This window comes from Spermophilus citellus, assembly GCF_964194105.1.
Source record: "Spermophilus citellus genome assembly, chromosome: 13".
NCBI lineage: Eukaryota > Metazoa > Chordata > Mammalia > Rodentia > Sciuridae > Spermophilus > Spermophilus citellus.
Window position 1 is genome coordinate 64624409 of NC_138193.1, and position 25880 is coordinate 64650288.

General features: G+C 36.9%; 1 protein-coding gene across 3 annotated transcripts in view; it reads right to left on the reverse strand.

Moving 5' to 3' along the window:
- The window catches only part of COMMD1 (copper metabolism domain containing 1), a 206755-nt gene that overhangs the window by 70877 nt on the left and 109998 nt on the right, over positions 1 to 25880 (reverse strand). The window contains exon 3 of one of the 3 annotated variants that reach the window (XM_081265547.1): positions 25653 to 25817. The exons of the other annotated variants lie outside the window; for them this stretch is intronic. Coding sequence (XP_081121673.1) covers positions 25668 to 25817 — 150 coding nt within the window. The 3' untranslated portion in view covers positions 25653 to 25667. Of the gene's footprint in view, positions 1 to 25652; positions 25818 to 25880 lie in introns of those variants that run through there. 3 annotated transcript variants of the gene reach the window in all.

A 25880-nucleotide genomic window follows, 5' to 3' on the forward strand; every position in this document is an offset into this window, starting at 1 on the left:
TAGTTTCATTCTGTTCAACTACAAAACAGGAGTTCTAATATTTACCTCATATGATTATATTGAGACAGCATAAATAAGGAACTTTAACCAGAAACTAAGACATTATAGTTAGACCTTTTTTTCCTCCCTCTGAACTCAGAGAATTTTCAAAGACCAAATTCGAGATGGGGATAAAATAAGGCAGTAGGGCTATGAATTGCAATAAACTAGAGACTTATAAATTTTAAAGGAGACAGCCACTATTTCACTTCAGCCACAGGAACACAGGCCAAATGATATTTTTGATATTTTTAACAGAAGTAAAAAAGTCCATATTAGTGTGAACTCTACCATTAAAAAACAAATTGAAATACAATTCAACTTTTTTAAAAATTTGTGCACCAAATAAAACATGTGCCAGCTAAATTTTTTAAGTCACTAAGTTGTAATCTAAGACTTAATGGCTAAGACAAAAGAAAAGCAGCAAACACAGTTCCATGCTAGAATTTTCTAAAACGTGGTGAGAGTGGAAAGTGATGCTTTGTTTGGTTTTATCACTTGGTCCTTAAAGTTTTGCCATGCTGCAAAAGTGATAACAAACAGGTATGGGGTGGTGGTGTGTGGAAGAAGGAGGAGAAGGAGAAAGAGACAATGATGATGACCACAACAACAAACTAAAAACTGCTGTTCAGAGACAATGCCAAACACAAAAAATAAAGATCTTCAATATTCTTTATATCATACTCTGAACCCAGAGACATAATACAAAATATAATACCCCTGAACTAGCAACAGGCATCTGGGTTCAGAGTATGATATAATACAAAATTTGATTGACCTTTGTTCCAAGTTCCTGGGAGAGAACATTTAAAACTTTAGAATTTCACAAGTGACAGGAGCTTGTCCTAATGAGATAACTCAGAATGGAGGCAGACCAAACTAGAAAGTTTAGGGAGTTGGTACTTCAGTGCTTAATATCAGCTCAATCTCTGGAAACAGGGAGGACTGTTGAGTTTAACCATGTGGCCAAAAATACACTCAATCATGCCTATATAATGAAAATCCATTAAAAACTCTAGACACAGAAGCTCAGTGAAATTTTCAGGCTGGTAAATGCACTGACATGATGGGAGGGTACCATATCCTGATTTCAATGGGACAGGGTATAGGTGTTTTGTTTTGGGGACCCATTTAGACTTTACACTATGTGTTTCTTCATCAGGCTGGTCCTGATTTGCATATTAAATACTTAAACTGTAATCATAAAAAGTACTTTCCTGAGTTCAGTGAGAAGCTGTAGTTAATTATTGAATCGGAGGGGGATTACAGAACCCCACAGGTTTGTAACCAGTTGGCCAGAAATGCCAGTGGTCTGGGCCCCTGGAACTTGCAAAAGGCATCTGAAGTGAAGGTTCTGTTGTTGGGAACTATGCCTTTAGCCTGGGGTGCCCCAACCCCCCCTGCAGCAGGGGTGGAGGGGAGTGTCTGCTAATTCTAGGTGGTTAGCGTAGTACACCCGCTGGGCAAGGTAGGAGGAGAAGAAGACAACCGACCCCACCCTGCTGTGCGGTAGGAACAGCACCCCATCTATCAATGTGTCCAGTGGCTTTACCCACTGGCTTCCGTTTAGTGACAATGGCCAGGACCTATAAGACCATCATGCAGGTTCCTGCAGGCAAGGTATTGGTAAACTGTAAGAACACTACAAGATTATGAGGTAGAAACTGTAATACTTTTTTTTTTTTTTTAAAGAGAGAGTGAGAGACAGAGAGAATTTTTTTTAATATTTATTTTTTAGTTTTCAGCGGACACAACATTTTTCTTTGTCTGTGATGCTGAGGATCAAACCCAGGCCACACATACGAGAGGCGAGCGCGCGACCACTTGAGCCACATCCCCAACCCAAAACTGTAATACTTTGAATCCACACTGATAGAGAGGAAGACTCGGACAATGTGAAGAAACCAGGAAAAAAAGTGCCCAAAACAAACCAAGCTGATACAATAATAGAGACAATGACAGCACAGTAGATGAAATGTCAGAGAAGGGGCTCAAAATGTACATAATTAAAATGATATGCAAAGCAAAGAATGAGTAAAGAGAGCAAATATAGGCAACAATTAACCATTCCAACAAAGAGATAAGGGAGGAAATAGAGGTGGCAAAAGATTATTTCAAGAAGGAGATAGAGACTCTAAAAAAAAGAAAGAAAGAAAGAAAAAGAAACCACAAAAACAGAAATCCTTGAAAAGAAGAAACAAACCAAAAAAAAAAAAAAAAATTCAACAGAAAGTATAAACAACAGGCCAGGAGTGGTAGCACACACCTATAATCCCAGTGGCTCTGGAGGCTGCAGCAGGAGGATCACAAGTACAAATCCTTCTCAATTTCAAGAAGCAAATAGGTCCCAACACAATAATACTGGGTAATTTTAACACACCTCTCTCACCATTGGATACATCTTCCAAACCAAAGCTGAACAAAGAAACTATAGAACTCAATAATACAATCAATGACTCAGACTTAACAGACATTTAGAGTATTTCATCCATCACTGAGTGAATACACCTTCTCAGCAGCACATGGATCCTTCTCTAAAACAGACCATATATTATTCCACAAGGAAACTCTCAGCAAATACAAAACAACAACAACAACAAAAAAAATAGAAATGTTACCCTGTATTCTATCAGATCATAATGAAATGAAACTAGAAATCAATGATAAAATAAAAAGTAGAAGCTACTCCAACACCTGGAGACTAAATAATATGATATTAATGAACAATGGGTTGCAAAAAATATCAAGGAGGAGATTAAAAGATTCTTAGAGGTAAAGGAAAACACAGATACAACATATCAAAATCTCTGGAACACTATGAAAGCTGTACTAAGAGGAAAGTCTGTTGCATGGAGTTCGTTCCTTAAGAAGAAAAAGTCAACAAATAAATGACTTAACATTACATCTCAAACCCCTAGAAAAAGAAGAACAAATCTACACCAAAAGCAGCAGAAGACAGGAAATAATTAAAATCAGAGCTGAAATGAATGAAATTAAAACAAAAGAAACAATTCAAAAAATTGACAAAACCAAAAGTTGGTTCTTTGAAAAAAAAAATTGATAAACCCTTAGCCACATTAACAAAGAGAAGGAGAAAGAAAACTCAAAATTACTAAAATCTGTGATGAAAAAGGAAATATCACAATGGACACTACTGAAATACAGAAGATAATTAGAAGCTATTTTGAAAATTTATACTACATAAAATAGAATTCTTGATGACACCGACAACTTTCTAGAAACATATGATCTACCCAAACTGAATCAAGAGGGCATATACAATTTAAACAGATAAATTTCAAGCAAGGAAATAGAAGATGCCACCAAAAGCCTACCAACCAAGAAAAGCCCAGGACCAGATGGAAACACAGCTGAGTTCTGCAAGACCTTTAAAGAAGAACTGATACCAATAGTCCTCAAATCATTTTGTGAAATACAAAAAGAGGGAACACTTCCAAACTCATTCTATGAGGCCAATATCACCCTGATTCCAAAACCAGACAAAGACACATCAAAGAAAGAAAATTTCAGACTAATTTCTCTAATGAACATAGATGCAAAAATTCTCAAGAAAATTCTGGCAAATCGAATACAAAAATATATCAAAAAGAATAGTGCACCACAATCAAGTGGGGTTCCTCCCAGGGATGCAAGGTTGGTTCAACATACGGAAATCAATAAATGTAATAATATCACATCAACAGACTTAATGACAAGAATCACATGATTATCTCAATAGATGCTGAAAAAGCATTCAATAAAATACAGTACCTCTTCATGTTCAAAACACTAGAAAAACTAAGGGTAACAGGAACATATCTCAACGTTGTAAAAGGCATCTATGCTAAGCCGTAAGCCAACATCATTCTAAATGGAGAAAAATTAAAGGCATTCCCTCTACAAACTGGAACAACACAGGGATGCCCTCTTTCACCACTTCTATTCAACATAGTCCTTGCAATTATAGCCAGAGCAATCAGACAGACAAAACAAATTAAAGGGATAAGCATAGGAAAAGAAGAACTCAAACTATCACTATTTGCCGATGACATGATTCTATATTTAGGAAGATCCAAAAACTGCCACTAGAAAACTTCTAGAACTAATAAATGAACTCAGCAAGAATCAGAACACAAAATCAACACCCATAAATCAAAGGCATTTCTGTATATATTTCTGTATATCAGTGACAAATCCTCTGAAAGGGAAACAAGGAAAACTACCCCATTTACAATAGCCTCAAAATACATAAGTAAGTAAACAAATAAATAAATAAATATAATGCTTGGGAATCAAACTAACAAAAGAGATGAAAGACCTCTACAGCAGAAACTACACAACGCTAAAGAAAGAAATTAAAAAAGACCTTAGAAGATGGAAAGATCTCCCTTTTTTGTTGGATAGGCAGAATTAATATTGTCAAAATGACCACACTACCCAAAGCATTATTCAGATTTAATGCAATTCCAATCGAAATCCCAATGACATTCCTCATAGAAATAGAAAATGCAGTCATGAAATTCATCTGGAAAAATAAAAGACCCAGAATAGATGAAGCAATCCTTAGCAAAAAATGAGAAGCAGGTGACATCACTATACTAGGCCTTAAACTACACTACAGAGCAATAGTAACAAAAACAGCATGGTGTTGGCACCAAAACAGACTGGTAGACCAATGGTACAGAATAGAAGACACAGAGCCCAACCCACATGAATACAGTTATCTCATGCTAGACAAAGGCGCCGAAAGCATATAATGAAGAAAGGACAGCTTCTTCAACAAATGGTGCTGGGAAAACTAGAAATCCATATGCAACAAAATGAAAATAAACCCCTATCTCTCACCATGCACAAAACTCAACTCAAAGTGGATCAAGGACCTAGGAATTAAACTAGAGATACTGTGCCTAAGAGAAGAAAAAGTAGGCCCTGTTGAGAGCCACAGCCAAAGCGGCCCCAGCAAACTTCCAGCTGATTGGCTCCTCTGTGGTGATGCTCATTGGGCTGTTTCCCCGCCCTTTCAGACCACGGAGCTGCTCATTTGGGGACTCTTTTGGCTTTGCCCACACAACCCAACCAATTGGGCTCAAGAGCGGTTGAGAGGCTGGCCAGGAGAGCCGGTGGTGACAGTTGGGCTCTGAGGGAATTCCTGGAGAACTCGCGTGGTGCGTGTGTGTTCTAAAAGTTCGTTCCTGCTTGACAAGTGGCTCGTGAATTGTGCCCAGCCAGACTGCGGCATTTGAGGGTAAGTGATAAGGTAAACTACTAGCCCCTGAGGGCAGGGCGAAAGGATGGGTAGCCATTTTAAGATTCTTCTTTCATTTTGTTTTGCTTTTGTTGTAAGTTGCCTGTCCCTGGAGATGGGTGAGACGGAAGAAAAACCTCTCACATCTGAGGAAAAACTATTTGCGTCTGAGGAACAGATAGGGAGAAAAGATGGATGGACATTTCAGGAGGATAGAAAGGCTGATATAATGAATTTTTGTTCCATTTTTGTTTCATTCTGTTTCGGTTTTGTTTGGTGTTAATTTGTTGGGTTGTGTTATCATTATAGTAGAAATATGGGATCAGAAATTAGTAAAAAACAAACTGAAAGAGTGTTAAGTAAATTGGTAGAGGAAGGAGGCACCCCAGTAAAACCAAGAACAGTTAGGGCATACATCGATACAATACAAAAATGTAGCCCATGGCTTTTTAAGGAGGAGTTGTTGAATATATCACAATGGGACCATCATGGTGAAGATTTAAGGGAGAGGGAAAAGAAAAACCCAGGAACTCTGCCAGTTGCCACATTGCCATTGTGGATGATGATACGATTTTGTTTGCCTAGTCCAAAGCCTTCAGTTCAGACTATGGTAGAAGACATGTTAGATCAAGTAAAAGAGAAGGTCTCTCGAGCTAGTCAGACAAAGGAAGAAAATTTAAAGGAGGAAAAGCCATCAGGGGTAAAGTTACAACAGGAGGCTGTTACTAACACCTTTCTATCACCAGAGGGCGTAAGTGTTCAACCAACAGCTCCACCTCCATATGCTGGGAGGCCCCCAACCCCCGTAGTTGATAGATGGGATCCTAAGACAGGAACTTAAAGATTAGCATGCCCTGTATTTGAGCAGGCAGGAGGGCAGCAAATTCACCGTGTTTAGATTTCAAAACAGTGAAGCAGCTAAAAGAGGCTGTAACAACCTCAAGCACCCTTGGTTGATCCTCAAGCACCCTTCACTGTAAACATGGTCGAATCCATTACCAATTTGAGCATGACGCCAGCAGATTGGACTAGTATGTGTAAAGCTGTGCCAAATGGAGGACAATACCTGTTATGGAAGGTCGCCAATGAGGAATTTTGTACGCAGACGGCTAGGCAAAATGCAGCAGCCGGTTATCCTCAGAGAAATCTAGATATGTTGTTAGGAAAGGGACCTTATGAGGGTCAGCAGCAACAAATTGCATATGATCCTACCATATACTCACAAATTGCTGTAGATGTGGTTAGAGCATGGAAGACTTTACAAGGACATGGAGGTTTATAAGATCGATTATCTAAGGTAATACAAGGAGCTAATGAACCTTACACTGAATTTGTAGATAGGCTTATTCAAACAGCTACCAGAGTTTTTGGGAATACAGAACAAGCAATGCCATTAATAAAACAACTGGCTTATGAGCAAGCGAATCGTTGGTGCAGAGAAGTCATTAGACTGTGGAAACTTGAAGATTTAAACATATATACTAAATTATGTAGAGACATTAATGAACAAGGGCAAGTCATGGCAGCTGCAGTACAACAGGCTTTAGATGCCAGGCCAAAAACATGCTACAATTGTGAACAAACAGGACATTTTAAAAGGAATTGCCCCATAGAAGGAGGGTTTAACAAAACTAGGTATCAAAGGATTAGAATACCAGGTATTTGCCCACGATGCCATAGAGGGAGACATTGGGCTAATGAATGCCATTCTCAAACCACCATAGAGGGTACTCCGTTATCAAAAAACAGACAAGGACCAGGTGTTTACCCACGATATCATGGAGAAAGGCATTGGGCTCCATTGCCAAAAAATGGACGGGGGGGCCAATGCTCCGGGGCCCACGACCACAAATATACGGGGCACTGGAGGAACCCAGCAACACCATCAGGGTAGTGCCCAGGACATATTATCCATTAGATCCCTCCTAGACAAACCAGAGGAAATGTAGGATTGGACATCTGTGCCTCCGCCAGAGCAGTACTAACTCCAGGGATGGGAGTTCAAATCATTCCCACAGGGGTAAAAGGGCCTCAAGGAACAGTAGGCTTATTATTGGGACGCAGTTATTCTACTCTAAAAGGACTTATGATAAGTCCTGGGGTAATTGATCACGATTATGAAGGTGAAATAAAAATTATAGCCAGTCGTCCAAAGGGTATATCAGTAATTTCACCAGGAGATAGAATAGCACAGTTATTAATAATACCCAGCATACATGATAAATTTTCCAGTCGTACTGTAGAAAGAGGTTCCAGGGGATTAGTCTCCACAGGTGTAGATTGGGCTATGCTTTCTTTAAATTTAGATTCTCGCCCCATGCTAAAATTAAATATTCAAGGACATGAATTTAATGGGCTACTGGACACAGGTGCTGACCTTAGCATCATATCTCGTCAAGAATGGCCAAAACATTGGCCATTACAACAAGCCACTCAAACGCTTCGAGGCCTAGGAGAGGCGACTAATCCCCATAGAAGGGCAATGGTATTAGATTGGAAGAATCCTGAAGGATGTGAAGGAACTATACAGCCATATGTACTGGATCATCTTCCCGTAAATTTATGGGGACGAGATGTCCTAGATCAATTAGGACTAACATTAACAAATAACATCAATTCAAATGCGTCCACTATTATGGCTAGACAAGGTTTTAGGAAAGGAAAAAGATTAGGAAAACAAGAACAAGGTATAGCAAATACAAATACAAATAGATCAAGAAACAGACAGACATAGGTTGGGTTTTCACAAAGGGTCACTGAGACAATAAAAATTACTTGGAAATCAGAAAGACCAGTATGGGTTCCTCAGTGGCCCCTGAATAAAGAAAAGATACAAGCAGCCCATGACCTGGTCAAACAACAATTAGCGGAGGGACATATACAACCTTCCGTATCTCCCCATAATACTCCCATTTTTGTCATCAAAAAGAAATCTGGTAAATGGAGATTATTGCAAGATTTAAGAGCCATTAATAATGAGATGGTTATTATGGAACCTGCTCAATCGGGGATTCCTCAATTGTCTGCTTTGCCAAAAACCTGGTATGTTTTAGTTATAGATATTAAAGATTTTTTTTTTCAATTCCAATTCATCCTGAGGATAGTCCACGTTTTGCATTTACTATCCCTGCGCTGAATCATGAAGGTCCTGATCAGAGATATGAATGGAAAGTACTCCCTCAAGGGATGGCTAACAGCCCAACTATGTGTCAAATTTATGTTAACAAAGCAATCCAGCCACTTAGAAATCAAAATCCTGAACTACAAATATTTCACTATATGGACGATGTATTATTGGCACACAAAGATAAAAACACATTGCTAGAATGTTATGCCACACTTACAAATTTATTAAAAAATTATAATCTAGAGATAGCAATAGATAAAGTACAGTTAAATGTTCCAATTAATTATTTAGGAGTTCTATTATCCTCAACCATGGTCCGTCCACCAAAAATTCAAATACGAGTAGATCAACTCAAATCACTTAACGACTTTCAAAAGTTATTAGGAGACATAAATTGGATAAGGCCTTATCTAGGCATATCAACAGGAGAGTGGGGACCTTTATTTGATATCCTAAAAAGTCCATCAGATCCAAATTCACCCCACATATTAACGCCTGAATCAAGAAAGACACTAAAAATCATTGAAACATATATGGAAAATATGCATTTGGATAGAATTGATATAAGTTTGCCTTTATTATTTATTGTACTACCAACAAAAAATATTCCTACAGGAGTATTTTGGCAAGAAGGTCCATTATTATGGATACATTTATCTTATTCTCCTAAGACTATTCTTACTAGGTATCCTGAGGCTGTAGGACAATTAATACTCAAAGGAATAAAAGCAGCAAAAGGAGTGTTTGGAATTTCTCCCAATAAAATTATTACTCCATATACTATGGATCAAATTGATGAGTTAGCTAATGAGTTAAATACTTGGGCAATAATCATGTGCAAATCTAATGTTTCATTTGATAACCACTTACCATCTAATCCTTTGTTGTCTTTTTGGTCATTGCATCCTGTAATTTTTCCAAAAATGACAAGAAAAACACCTATCATGAATGCTCCAAATATATTCACTGATGGGTCAAATAATGGTACAGCAGCAGTAGTTACACCTGATCAAGCTTTTACATTTTTAGTACCCAATCGGCTCAAAAGGTAGAGCTTAATGCAGTATTACAAGATTTTGTGATGTTTAAAGATTCGGTATTTAATTTATTTTCCAATAGTCAGTATATAGTTAATGCTATAATATCCCTTGAAGATGCTGGTAGAATTTCCCCTTCCTCTACTGTTTTCTCTTTGTTTTCTACTATACAAAGTCTAATCTGGGACAGAAAAGATCCATTCTTTATATGACATATCAGGGCACATACAGGATTGCCTGGAGCCCTTAGTTTGGGCAATGATTTAGCAGATAAAACTACACATAACATACATATTTTCTCTACACTAGAAGAAGCTACAAATTTTCATAAAAAGTTCCATGTCAATGCTAATACTTTACAAAAGCGTTTTAAAATAACCAAGGAACAAGCTAGACAAATAATAAAACAATGTCAAAATTGTGTGACCCTTTTGCCACAAGTTAGTCTTGGAGTCAATCCTAGAGGACTGATACCTAACCATATTTGGCAGATGGACATCACACACTTACCAGAATTTGGAAAATTAAAATTTTGCATGTTACAGTTGATACTTCTTCCGGATTTTTGATGGGCTCCCTTCATGCCAGAGAAAAAAACTAAAGATATTATAGCTCATTGCTTACAGAATTTTGCCACTGTGGGCATTCCAAAACAGTTCAAAACAGATAATGCCCCTGGTTATACTTCTACCTCTTTTAAACAATTTTGCTCAACATTTGGCATTACTCATATAACAGGAATCCCATACAATCCACAGGGACAAGGCATAGTTGAAAGAGCTCATCAAACTATTAAAATGTACTTATTAAAGCAAAAAGAGGGAATTGGGAAGGGGTATATATCCCCCAAAGATAAACTTAAAATAACTCTTTTTACCCTAAACTTTTAAAATTTGGATTCATCAGGGCTTAGTGCTACGGAAAGGCATATGTGTCCAAAAAATGTACATAAGCCCAAGGTACTTTGGAAGGATATTCTAACAGGACAATGAAGAGGTCCTGACCCAGTGATTGTCTGGAGTCGGGGGTCTGTTTGTGTGTTTCCACAGGGAGAACAGCGGCCGATTTGGATTCCAGAGAGATTAACTAAAGCGATTTCTACAGAGCAAAAAGATGATTTGGCTCAAATCCATAACAGCTGATATCCAGTTTGGCTATCCTTACATCTGCAATAGTGGTTCTCCCACACCTGGAGGCTAATGAAACCAGGATGCTTTTTTCAATATCTATTTTATTATTGCTCTTTCCCACATCATGAAGTTGTTTTTGGAGCTCATACACACCTAGGTTAATGTTTTGCTGATCAGTTCTATTTTTTGACTATGGAGGTTTTAAACATTGCAATGGAGATTTCACCTGTAAAAAGTTACAAGGCCTTTACTATTATGTTATGTGTTGTATGTATTATGTGTGCACACTTGAGTTTTGTGTTGTATGTTTGTATGTACGTATGTCCGTATATCATATATGACGAGCACTCATGAAAAAATGGATCCAAATTTTTTTTCTTATTCAGGTGATTTAAATGGTTTAATTTAAATTGAGTAAACAGCTGTTGAGGATTGTTTTAATATGTGAACAAAAAAGGAGGTTAACAGATCTGTTTGTTTACTTTCACCTTTCCTTTTCATTATATTTAATAATTCTGTTCAGGATAATGTAAATTGTTCAGAAAATTGTTTTCTTTCAGTGCCTGCGGAAATGTTACATAATTTTTTCTTTAGCCATTATTGCCAGAATTCCTATCTTCATCCCAGTGCCAGTGAAGACAAAGATAAAACCAAACTACAGCTTCTGGAATAGCTATCACTGAACTGCTTGCAGAACTTGCCTGGACTATGTATCACTTGTGGTAGTGCCGGGGTATTTTTATTGATGGTGTCATCGACTATGTATCACTTGTATGCATTGTGAACTATCTGTTGGTGCAGCGACTTGTGGTAGTGCCGGGGTATTTTTGCTGATGGTGTCATTGGTGGTACAATTTTTCCAAAAGGAGCCATCAATTGGCTTGGTGTATCCTTCTCCCTTCTGCTTGTGATGGTCGTTCAGCTAAAATTTGGGGGCCAACAGAGGTGAGGCAAAGAACCTCAACCCCCACTGGTACAAAGGCCTATCTACAGGTGTGGCTGTATGCTGGACTGGTAGTCAATGATGGGTAAGATCCAATTGCAATGGTACCAACCTAAGACAGGAGGCTGATGCCTAGAGGTCAGTGCATCCGATGACGGGTAAGGACCATATGTAGTATTAGAACCTAAGACATGCACGGTCCCTAAGCCACATGCTTGTTGTTTAATTAAACAGAGAGGGGGAGATGTTGAGAGCCACAGCCGAAGCGGCCCCAGCAAACTTCCAGCTGATTGGCTCACCACAGCCCCAGCAAAGTTCCAGCTGATTGGCTCTGTGGTGATGCTCATTGGGCTGTTTCCCCACCCTTTCAGACCACGGAGCTGCTCATTGGGGGACTCTTTTGGCTCTGCCCACGCAACTCAACCAATCGGGCTCAAGAGCGGTTGAGAGGCTGGCCAGGAGACCCGGTGGTGGCAGTTGGGCTCTGAGGGAATTCCTGGAGAGCTGCGTGGTGCGTGTGTGTTCTAAAAATAAAGCTCGTTCCTGCTTGACAAGTGGCTCGTGAATTGTGCCCAGCCAGACTGCGGCAAGGCCCAAATCTCCATCATATCGAATTAGGCCCCAACTTCCTTAATAAGACTCCTAAAACTCAAGAAATAAAATCAAGAATTAAGGGGCTGGGGTTGTGGCTCAGTGGTAGAGTGCTTGCAATGCATGTGTGAGGCACTGGGTTCCATCCTCAGCACTACATAAAAATAAACAAACAAAATAAAGGTATTGTGACCATCTACAACTAGAAAAATATATTTTACAAAAAAAAAATCAAGAATTATAAATGAGATAGATTCAAACTAAAACACTTCTTCTCAGCAAAAGAAACAATGAGGTGAATAGGGAGCCTACAGCTTGGTAGCAAATTTTACCATTCACATATCAGATACAGCACTAATCTCTAGGGTATATAAAGAACTCAAAAAGCTAAACACGCACACACACACATGCGCGTGCACACACACACACACACACACACACACACACACAAATAACCCAATCAATAAATGGGCCAAGGAACTGAACAGACACTTCTCAGAAGGTGATATACAATCAACAAATATATGAAAAAAATGTTCAACATCTCTAGCAATTAGAGAAATGCAACTCAAAACTACTCTAAGATTTCATCTCACGCCATTCAGAATAGCAGAATACAAACAACAATAAGAATTAAAAATACAAACAACAATAAGTGTTGGCGAGGATGTGGGGGGAAAAGACTCACTCATATATTGCTGGTGGGACTGCAAAATGGTGCAGCCAATATGGAAAACAGTATGAAGATTCCTTGGAAAACTGGGAATGGAACCACCATTTGACCCAGTTATCCCACTCCTCAGCCTATACCAAAGGACTTAAAAACAGCATATTACAGGGACACAGCCACATCAGTGCTTATTGTAGCACAATTCACAATATCTAAACTGTGGAACCAACCTAGATGCCCATCAGTAGATGAATGGATAAAGAAAATGTTGTATATATACACAATGGAACATTACTCAGCAATAAAAGAGGATAAAATTATGGGATTTGCAGGTAAATGGATGAAATTGGAGAATATAATGCTAAGTGACGTTAGCCAATCCCCCCCAAAAAATGCTGAATATTTTCTCTGATACAAGGAAGCTGATTCATAGTGGGGTTGGGAGCAGGAGCATGGGAAGATTAGAGAACTCCAGATAGGGCAAAGGGGAGGGAGGGGAATAAAGAGGGCAAGGGTGTAAAAAAGATGATGGAATGAGATGGACATCATTACCCTAAGTACATGTATGAAGACACAAATGGTGTGAATATACTTTGTATACACTAGAGGTATAAAAAATTGTGCTCTATATGTGTAATATGAATTGTAATGCATTCTGCTGTCATATATAACAAATTAGAATAAAAATTTTTAAAAAACCAAAACACTAATCTATTTTCTATTCCTATAAATTTGCCTCTTACAAACTATTATATAAATGGAATTATATAGAATGCAGCCTTTAAGTCTGTATTCTACTTAATATAATACTTAAGAGATTCATTCATGGTATTCAGTGTGTCAGCAATTCATTCATTTTTACTGTTGAATAGAATTCCATCATAAGAACGTACCACAGTAATTGACCCACTCACCCACTGAAGGACATTTTTGCCAATTATTAAAAAGCTGCTATGAGCCGGTGTGGTAGCGCATGCCTATAGTCCCAGTAGCTCAGAAGCTGAGATAGGAGGATAGTAAGTTCAAAGCCAGCCTCAGCAACAGCAAGGTGCTAAACAACTCAGTGAGACACTGTCTCTAATACAAAAAAAAAAAAAAAAATAGAGCTGAGGATGTGACACAGTGGTTGACTACCCCTCACTTCAATTCCCAGTAGCTCTCCTCCCCCCCCCACACACAAAAAGCTGCTATAAAAGTTTGTGCATAGATTTTCATGTGAAAATAACTTTTCATAAGAGTAGAAGTGCTGAGTCATAATATATTTAGCTCTATAAGAAGCTATCAAGTTGTTTTTCAAACTAATATTGTACCCTTTTCCAGCCTCATCAATAGTGTATAAAAAATCCAGTTGTTCCACATCTTTGTTAGCACTTGAAACTGTCAAATTTTTAAATTTTAACCATTCAGCAGGTTGATAGTACTATTTTATTATGTCTTTAATTTGCATTTTCTTAATGATTAATGATGACTAGTATCTATTCATGTGTTTAGAAGCAGAAATATCTCTCTAACCTTTCTTTTTAAAGACCTCATATGACAGGTGCCCTCTCCTATCCCACAGGGAAGGAATATTATACAAAGAGGCCTAGAAAAATCTGGACAGATCTTGCTAAATCCCCCCGCACCCAGTTTATTACCATTGGGCCATACCGTTTTTTGTCTAATCATTCTTCATCAATCCCAACTATTTAAAAATATAGTTTTCTTTGGGTCTTTGAGCCTTTGCTTCTGAAGGCTCCCAAGTCTTATAAAGCTTATATTTAAATAAGCTTCTCTTGTTAATCTGTTTTTTGTTAGAGGAATGTTGAGATAAAAATTTGGGAATAAAGGGAGACATACTGAGTCTCAAACATCCACAAATCATTAAAATGCAGAAAGCATCCATGAACAGTTACAACCCCCTGAGCAACACAGTCCATGCCCTTGTCTAAAAAAAGTAACATGAAGGTAATGTTCAAGCTCAGGAAAAAATGGTATGAGATTGTATAACTCTACCCTGGCTCTGTCTCTGGTCCAGCCCCTGGCAACCTCCCTTTATAAATATTAACACACCACACCGCTGGGTTGTTGTTTCTCCCTTTGTAGATAGCTCACATTCTCCCTTGAATATGTATTCCTTGCTTTACCCCCCAAAGCTTCTCTCTTTCTTGAAACTGCCCCCATTTTCTTTGAATATTTTCCTGAATAAGCATCTGTCCATGCCTTTGACTGGCACATGCTGAAATGCTTTTCTGTCACATATGCCAAGAGCCCTGCTGGTCCTGAGCCAAATTAGTTCTCTTTGGGAACTCTGCAGACCCCTCTTTGGAGACACCTGTTCTCCTGTGGCAGTGGTAGCCATGAACCCTGCAATGGATGATGAAAAGATACTGCTTTTTCTCCCTTAGGACCCAAAATCACATAATTTTCATGGTTCCTAGGGAAAATGATACCTGACAACAAAGAACTCTTGAAGGTCAAATGACAAAAAAGAACGGAAAATGTCTTAAATAAACATAAATAGAAGATTTATTCTTGTTTTAAACTTAGAAGACTAATTTTAACTACTCATAAAGATCATGATTCATCTTTTTCTGTACATCTGACGTGGAAACTTGAACCTCAAACTTTAGCAGTAACAAACAGCCCCCCAAACTGTTTAGATTTTATCTTGATTTGCATCACTGACCAGCCATTATAAAAGTGAAGTAGCTATAGTCAGGATTTCCCCTCATTGTCCCCTAAGAGTTAAGGCATTTTCATAATCACTTTCATGCAGATATTCTGCCCTCCTCTCCTCCCTCATTCTATAGTATAGGTATTTAAATACCAAAGAAAGATCATCTTAAGAATTAGAACACAGGGGCTGGGGATGTGGCTCAAGCGGTAACGCACTTGCCTGGCATACACGGGTCACTGGGTTCAATCCTCAGCACTACATAAAAATAAAGATGTTGTGTCCATCAAAAAACTAGAAAATAAATATTAAAAAATTCTCCCTCCCTCCCTCTCTCTCTCTCTCTCTCTCTCTCTTAAAAAAAGAATTAGAACACAGTAGAGAAAGGGGTGTTGGCAGGGGAGGTATTCCTATAGGTCATTTCAGGAAAAAACTGTAAATTAGAAATATTAAAGAATTCAAGAATCCACTTTCTTTTCTCCAATTTTATCTTCCAAAAGAAATGAGGACAAGCACTCTTAGTCAATTCATTTTTTTTTTTTTGAGAGAGGAGAGAGAGAGAGAGAGAGAGAATTTTTAATATTTATTTTTTAGTTCTCGGCGGACACAACATCTTTGTTGCTATGTGGTGCTGAGGATCGAACCGGGCCGCACGCATGCCAGGCGAGCGCGCTACCGCTTGAGCCACATCCCCAAGCCCTCTTAGTCAATTCAAATGAAGGCTGAGTAATGTCATTTTCATTGCCTATAAGCAGTCAAAATGAGTGGGAAATTCTGGTGTACTTCTAGGGTGGGTGGTAATGGAAAGACCAACCACCACATCTGGGTATGTCACACACCCCTTACATTGTGACTAGCTACTTCCCAACCTTATTTGTACTTTTTTTTTTTTCAAAAAGTTCAAAATTTGACTTTAATAATTAAGTTGTATAACAATTCAAATGGTTCTTTCTCTTCTAAATTAAACAGGAATATTTAGGTTAATTTTTGCCTTGAGGCATAATTTATCAAGTTTCACCCAGAAACTTTTATTGAAAATAATTAACAATTACAATAAACATCATGCCATCATCTCAATGATATTATTCTTGAAGAAGCATCTGAAATGAAAGTAACAATTAAAGTCCAAGTTCCCTTTAAGTCAGTGGATACAAAATGTCACTACTGTATTTGTTTGGGTCATGGTGGCCTGGTGTTATAATCAGTTTAGGTTTATATATTTTGAATTTCTGCATCATATTGCTAAAATTTCAAACTACATCACATACTTACCAGGTAAAAACAATTTTTTTTTTTACAATGGCAAATACTGATACAAAAAGACTGATTATATTCCTTTGAATTATATGTTTTCATCCACCTATGCTGAATAACTTTAATAATACTTAATTAAAATAGCTGCAGTTTTTAGTTTCTGAGAATATGGTGAACGAAATATCCTAAAATATCCTCTTACAAATGTAGGCTAGACACAATACATATGCTGTGTGTGTGTGTGTGTATTGCCCAGGCTGGCCCCAAATTTGCAATCCTCCTGAATCAGTCTTCTGAATCACTGGAATTAGAGGTATGTGCCACTATGCCTGGCAACACATATGCTTTTAAATAAATGACCAAAGCCTATAAAGAAGCTAGGGGATGCTAAGAACAAAGAGGAAGTTGAAAAATCCGTGAATTTACTGATCTCACAAGACAGAAGACAGAGCCTGAGGCTCAAATGAGGCAGAGATAGAATGGAATTGCCTCTATGAAACTGCAACCTTCAGAGAGCTTTCTCCTCAGCAAAATGGTGGACAAGTCAAAAATCTACTTATCACAAGAGAAGGCAATTAAGAGATCATGTGATCTCTTAGTCCAAAATTATAAAGCACAGGAAGATAAAAGCTAATATGAGTGAGAATAAGCAGAAACAACAAAATTTAGACCTTCAAGAACTTCAAAAAATAGAATAATCAGATAAAGAACAAAGGACATTATTGTAAATGAACAGGCAGATTTTAAAGGAGCAAAATATGGGGCTGGGGCTGTAACTCGGTGGCAGAGCACTTGCTTTGCTCCTCAGCACAACATAAAAAAATACACAAAAATGGGGCTGGGGATGTGGCTCAAGCGGTAGCGTGCTCACCTGGCATGCCTGCGGCCCGGGTTCGATCCTCAGCACCACATACCAACAAAGATGTTGTGTCCGCCGAGAACTAAAAAATAAATATTAAAAATTCTCTCTCTCTCTCACTCTCCTCTCTCACTCTCTCTTTAAAAAAAAATACACAAATAAAATAAAGGCATACTGTCCATCTACAACTACAAAAAAAAATAAAAATAAAAGGGCTATATATAAATTGTAGAAATGAAAATAAAAGCATCAATTCAAGCAGCTATTCTAATCTCAAAGAAAAATTCTATTTTTTTTACCTTCACGCTATTTATTTATTTATTTGCTTTTATATGGTGCTGAGAATCAAACCAAGGGCCTTGCACGTGCGAGGTGAGTGCTCTACCGCTGAGCCCTAGCCCCAGCCCCTCAAAGAAAAATTCTTAAAATGTCCACATTGATGTTGGAATTTATACAATGTTAATTTGTATATAGACTATAGTAGCAAGACAAACACACAAACCAAATTTTTTACTAAAAATATTTAGAGTAATTAATATAATAACATTGCTTTAAGGAATACAGCTGTGTGATCTGAAACTTGATATGAAAACTATCTCATTCAGTCAGTCATTTAAGAAACATTTATTGAGCATCTACACTATGTACTAGGCAGATATAAATAAAATTCCGGAATATGTATCATCTGTCTGTACTAAATAGAGGTAATACTTGGTTGTAAAATAATTTAATTTGTATGTCAAGCTTCAAGTAGACTAAATGACCAAGTAAAGTGCCAAGATTGTGAAGACTTTGATGACTGGGTTTAGAAAAAAATGCATGACAGGCAATCAGAATATTTATGTAGCTAACAAGCTCTCTGTCTCAATTTTTCATCTGTTAAATGATAATATCCCTTTTTTAAACTTCTTAAAGAAACTGTGAGGATAACACACACACATACACACACACAAAAAAGATATAAATGGGATTTAAATGTGCTATAGACACAAGGAATTGGGCAATATTTTTAAAAAGAAAAAAGTGCACCATCTGATTTGTCCTGCACATGTCGATCTATATAAAGTTATGTTTTAAAATAAAATCTTGGGCCAGGTGTAATAGTGCATGCTTGTAATCCCAGTGACTCAGGAGGCTAAGACAGGAACATCACAGGTTCAAGGACAGTCTTAGCAACTCAGTGAAACCTTGTCTCAAAATAAAACATAAAAAGGCAGGGAATGGGCTGGGGTTGTAACTCAGTGGTACAGTGCTTGCCTAGCATGTGTGAAGCACTGGGTTCGATCCTCAACACCACATGAAAAAATAAACAAACAAAATAAAGGTATTGTATCCATCTATAACTTAAAAAAAAAAGGTGGGGGATGTGGCTCAGTGGTAAAGTGCCCCTGGGTTGAATACTTAAAAAGAAATTAATTTCATTAAAGAAATCTTAAATGATGACAGTAAGAGACATATCTCCATACATCTGTACCATGTCTACAAATTTTGTGAGCATACTGACTGCCTTTCTTATAAATTATCTCTAAAAGAATATTAGTATAGTGAATAGTTTTGGAACACAGAGAAGGAATCAATCTCCAAAGAAGGGGTCAAGTCAGTTTATTGCCAGTATAATAATCTCTGCTCAGCATTCAGGGTTCCTCTTCTATAATGTACCCAACTACATATGGAGGTTTGACCTGGACCTCTTTACCTCATTCCATTAGAATAGGGACTTGGGTAAATGGTACAAATTCAGATGCAGTGGCTACTGCTATTACCATGAAAGAAAAAGTTATTTGTCTCTAACTCATGAATTTCATGACTTCTGATAGCATCCATAAAACCATGTAGAATGGGTCTTAGGGTCTAGCTCAGTGGTATACAGCACTTGCCTACCATGTGTGAAGCCCTGGATTTGATTCCCAACACAAAAACAAAGAAACAACAACAACAAAACAAAACAACAACAATGAATGAAGCCAAGATGAACTTAACTTGGGCAAGTAGGGTAAATCTCATGTTCTTCATAGTTCTTGAGAGATAAGAACTGTAATATTGAAACCAAAGTTTTGAGATGAAACTTGATTCCCCTTCTGCTGGCAGGTGAGACTGGAGTTTCTCTGCTTCTACTGGCAGGTGGAGTCTGTATAAGGCTGCAGGCCTCTGCAGCCAGGAAATGTTACAGCTTTTAATGGTGGGCTATGTGCTCCAGTATTGTAGCAGACCCGAGCAGCTCACCATCAATTTCTTCTTCTTTCCAGGTCCTTGTCTTGTACATTTGAAGAATGAAACCCACAAACCAGGATATGTGTGAGTTTAATAACAGAATTTATTGAAGAATAAAAACAGGAACATAACTCCTGCAGTGCAAGAGGGACCTGATAGCAGATTTTTCCCCAACCAAATGAGCTAGTCTAGGGGTTTATATAGCACTTGGATCACTGCTATTGATCCAAATTTATTCTATTTAGGGTTTGGAAAGTACTAACAGTATTGGTCAACTCTTTTTTTTTTTATTGGTTGCTCAAAATATTACAATGATCTTGACATATCATATATCATACATTTGATTCAAATGGGGTATGAATTCTTATTTTTACCACGTGTACAGATTGCAGGATCACATTGGTTATACAGCCACGTTTATACATACTGCCATACTAATGACTGTGGTATTCTGCTGCCTTTCCTATCCCCTTCCTATCCCTCCTCCCCTCTCCTCCCCTCCCATCATCTCTCTCTACCCCATCTACTGTAACTCATTTCTCTCTTTTTTTTTTTCCCCTTTCCCCTCACATCCTCCTATATGTAATTTTGTATAACAATGAGGGTCTCCTTGAGTCCCAATTTCCATTCAGGTCTGCCCACTTCCATTTTCTCGCAGCAGGTCAGGAAGTGGGAAGACACAGTGATGGGATAGTGTATTCTCCCAGATTCTGGGCTACAACACTTCGTGGAGCAGGTTTTGTAACAGGCTTCTGCCACAGGCATCCATACTGTGCCCAGGCCTCCTGCCAAAGGATGACCTGTTGGTGCGCCTTTGCTCACAGTGCCTCAAGACCACCAGGCCTGCTTGGTGGGCTCCATGCAGGCTTGGGTCGTGCTTGCCACCTGTGCTCCAACCCACCTGGGCTAACATTCCACCCCTCTACCACTCTACTGCCACTTTTTTTGGGGGGGGCGGGGTACTGGGGATTGAACTCCACACATAAGTATATCATACTCAAACTACTGAAAGGCAAACATAGTGAAATCTTGAAAGCAGACAAAGAAAAATGGTACCAGATTGTGTGAACAACACTACTGACCAACTTAATCAAACTGACTTTTGTAAAATGCAACACCCAACAATCCACAAAACATATTACAGTTATCTCTCAGTATTCATAGAAGGTTCATTCCAGGATTCCCATGTATAATAACATACATGAATGCTCAATTATATCACATATAATGGCATAATGTTTGCACATAATCTACATACACCCTCCCATTTACTTTAAATCATCTCAAGATTATTTATAATAATAAATAATCTTGTAGTTGTTATACTGAATTGCTTATAGGGGTCAATGAAAAGAAAGAAAGCCTATACATGTTCAGTACAGATGCAATTATTCTTCTGAATATTTTTGATCCAAACTGGTTGAATCCCATGGATGCAGAACTCACAGCTACAGAGGGCCAACTATACTTTCTTGTGTGCATGGTCTATTTACTAAAATATAAATCAGATGCAAATTCAGAAGATAAGTTCTAATAAATTTCAAAGAGATTTATTAAAAACTTACATGGAATATGTTCTCTGAACACAATATAATTAAATCAGAAAGTATTAATAATATACTATAACAACTCTAAGTATTTGGATATTAAACACAGTATTTTAAAATAAACCATGGCTTCGGGCTATAGTTGTGGCTCAGTGGTAGAGTGGTTGCCTAGCACATGTGAGGCACTGGGTTCAATCCTCAGCACCACATAAAAAATAAACAAATAAAATAAAGGTATTGTGTCCATCTACAACTAAAATAAATAAATAAATAAATAAATAAATAAATAAATAAGCAAGCAAGCCATGGCTCAAGAAAAAAATCATAAGGATAATTAGAAAAGATTTTAAATAGAATAAAATGCAATATAATGCAGTGCTCAAAGATAATAACTTTACACAAAATTCTTTACAAACATAAACACAAAAACCTTAACAGACTTTAGCAAATCAAGTCCTACAATATATTAAAAAGATCATTGGAGATTATGGGGTTTATTCCAGGACTGCAAGGTTTAAAGTGATAAGATCAGACACACATACATACATACATATAGATATAGATATAGATATGTGTACATGTATATCTGGTTATGAGATTTTTACATATACATATATACTAAGTATATTATATTTGTATTATATATTTATAGTCTAGGTGATCATTACTAGATTTTTAAGCTATGGTGTATTTATACAATGGAATACTATTCAGCAATTTAAAAAATGATCACAGAATTAGTACCCCTTATCTGCAATTCTGCTTTCATGGGTATCAGTTACCTGTGATCCAAAAATATAGAAAATTCCAGAAATAAGCAATTCCTAAATTTTAAATTGCATACATTTCTGAGGAGCATGATGAAATTGCTTGTCATCAAATGGTTCCTATCCAGGAGGGACATAAAACAACCTTTTATTCATCATATCCATGCTGCATTTGCATGCAGCTCTTAGTCACTAAGTAGCTATCTTAGTCATCAGATCAACTATTTCAGTATTACAGTTACCTTCAATAACCATTATTTTACTTAAATATTGGCCCTAAAGTAAAAGAGTAGTGATGTTGATGGTTTTATTACAAAATATTATAATTGTTCTATTTTATTATTAGTTACTGTTCATAATCTCTTACTTTGCCTAATTTATAAAAGTAAACTAGATCATAGGTATATATGTATAGGAAAAAACACTATATATATACACACACACACACACACACACACACACACACACACACATATATACATATACACATATATATATATATATATATATATATATTTGGTTTGGTATTATACATGGTTTCAGGCATCAACTGAGGTCTTGGAATTTATTCTTCATGGATGAAAGACTACTAGAATCATAAATGCAACAATATGTAAGAATCCCAAAAATATGCTGAGTGAGGTAAGTCTTTTACAAAAGAATATATACTATGATTTCATTTAAATTAAGTTCTACTTTAGGCAAGCTGATCTATGATTTTTTTTTTAAGAAGTCACAACAGTGATTGCTTTTAGAAGCTAGGATTATCTGGGAAGAGGCATGTGAGTACTTTAAGGGGTTATAGAAAATGTTTTGTATCTTGATAGGGAATTTAGTTAAAAACAGTGTATCCACTTTTCAAAACTCATAAAAAGATACATTTCAAATTTTAGCACTTTATTGTATGCCAAAGTTACCTTAAAATCATAAACAAATTTAGTCATGAAATGTTATGCAAAAGAATTAAGGGGAGAAGTATACTGATGCCTGCAAATTACTTTTGATATATATATATATATATATATATATATATATATGGATGAATTAATGGATGAATAGATGGATGGAGAGACAGTGATAAAGCAAAGAGCAGAATGTTAACAAATGTAGCATGTATGTGCTGGATATGGAGCTATTAACAGTATAAGTGTTTCAACTTTACCGTTTGAGAATTTACATAATAAAATGTAGGGGAAAATTAGTAATAAAATGTAGGGGGAAATTACTTTAAAAATAATTTAAGACAGGCAGCCCAAGAGTAGACAATTGAAAATTATGTGGTTCATAGACTTAACCTGGTTTATATTCTTCTATCCAATTTACAACAATATATAACATTATGTTTCTTACTATTTTGCTAACGTGTCTACTGTTTGTTGTTATTTTAGATTTATAATGTGTTTCATTTCATTTTTTTCTAGAATAACTCCATTATTTTCTTAGGAAAGTTACTTAAATTCTTTTGAATTTCATATACAAGTTTTTTTGTAAGGTGCTTTGAGAAAGCTAAAAGTGTTCCACAATTTTAAAAAATAATAATAAGGTCCATCTACAATTTAACATCTACAATTTAATAAAGGAAACTAAATTCTTGGTTTTCCAGGCTTCATTTTAAATAGACAAAAATAAAAACATAGCTGCATGTGAATATTTTATGTACAGTAAAATATATGCCAATTGTAATACCTCAAGCACAAGGGGTAAAGGGTGTGACATCAATGTGATATCCTTGGACAGATCTGTTCTTTTTTGGAATTCAGTCAAGTATGTTTTCAGATATCCTGCAAGTCACTGGCATTATGGCAAATTCAATCATTTCAGTCACCCCGGAAATCCTACTGCTAAGATCAGTCAATTCCACAGGAACTCATTGTGCTCATTTGAACAATTCAGAAGGAGTTGGCCCTTTCTATTTTTTCCTCATACTCCCAACCTTAAACTCAATTCATCAGCTTCAAAACTGCATGCTGACTGAACATTAAAAGTTGAGAATAATGTTTTCTCATTCACTGGGAAAGATAGAAGCATCATCCCATTTTCTTTCGTTGCACAAAACCCTATAGATAAAAATCTGATACCAAATAAATGCACACAGGCATACACAACTTCCTAAAATACAGGGGCAAATTACTGCCCATTAGCTGATCTTGGTCTTCATTTCTATTCTAGGAATCCCCACCTCCCAAGGTTCCATGTTCTATTTCTATATCCTGTCTTATATTATTACTAGGGAAACTTTTTTAAATCAATACAGTATTTCTGTCATTTTTTGCCTCTGTTCCCACATTCATCATCTTCTTTCAATATTCTCATATATTCAGGAGGTGAGATAAGCATCCTCACCTTTCTAAGGAGGTAAGCTGTGCATCAGAATTATAAAAGGTATTGAGAATGATATGTCTTCATAGCCTAGGTTTTATAACCAGAACTATTTGAAGACCAGAAGGATCTTTCATAAACATAGCTACTAGTCAGCTGACTCTCTGATCCAAATGATAAACTGTGTTCAAAGAGAAAGTATGGGCTGGGTTTGTAGCTCAGTGGTAGAGCTCTTGCCTAGCACATGTGAAGCACTGGGTTCAATTCTCAGCACCACATAAAAAATAAATAAATAAGGGGCTGTGGCTCAGTGGTAGAGTGCTTGCATAGCATTATGAGGCACTGGGTTCGATTCTCAGCACTACATATATATAAATTAATTAACTAATTAAATTAAAATCCATCAACAACTAAAAAAAATTTAAATAAATAAATAAAGGTGTCATGTCCATCTACAACTAAAAAAAAAATTTTTAAGAGGAAATAGGGCTGGGGTTGTGGCTCAGTGGCAGAGCGCTTGCTTTACACACTTGAGGCAATAGGTTCGATCCTCAGCACCACATAAAATAAAAATAAGTAAACAAAATAAAGATATTATTGAGTCCATCTATAACTAAAAGTTAAAAGAGGAAGTAGTCTCTAGTGATATATAGAAACTCAAAAGGATTTTTATGTAAATATGCTGATGCAGAGTTCATATCAAGTCTATTTTTCCCCTGATTTTTGTCTGTATTTAAAGATATTATCAATAGTATCCTAAAGACACTATGTTAAAACTGGCATGAAGCTGTTGAAATCTATCTACTCAAAAACAACAGGTGAAATAATAAACAGAGTATGGCAGGCTGCAATCTGTTCCAATATCCATCATTCCCTTTTCTATAGAAATAAATTGGACATGTAGCCACCCAGATTAAAAACATGTTCTTCCCTCCACTAAAGTTATATATGACCATGTGACTAAAGTCTAATCAATGGGATATAAGCGTAAGACCTATGGGTAGCTTCTGCATCCATTGCCTTAGAAGTGAATATGATAGACCCTTGGGCCATGAGGACAAGGAATCATAGCCAAGGGACAATGGAGTAATCTGATGGAAAAGTCTGGTATTCTGAAGACTGCATGGAACAGTATCCATCTCTGGACTTTTATTTAAAAGCCAAATAAACTTTTTTTTCTTCTTCTTCTTCTTTTTTTGCCATGCTGGGATTCCAACCCAGAGCATGCTGGTCAACCACTGAGCTACACCTCAATCCCAAACTTCTACCTTTTTAAAGCCTTTCATTTGGATCTCTGTTACTTGTTGCTGAACTTAACCAATACAGTAGGTAAGGAAAAACAGAAGACCTCAGGTACTTCTTTTGAGTAAGTTGCAGAGTTATCCAACTGAGGCAGACTGCATATTGTAGATGATACATTTTCTGAAAAAAGAGATGAGGAACTTTTTAGTACTATTAGTCTGCAGGGTTATTTGTATAAAAATT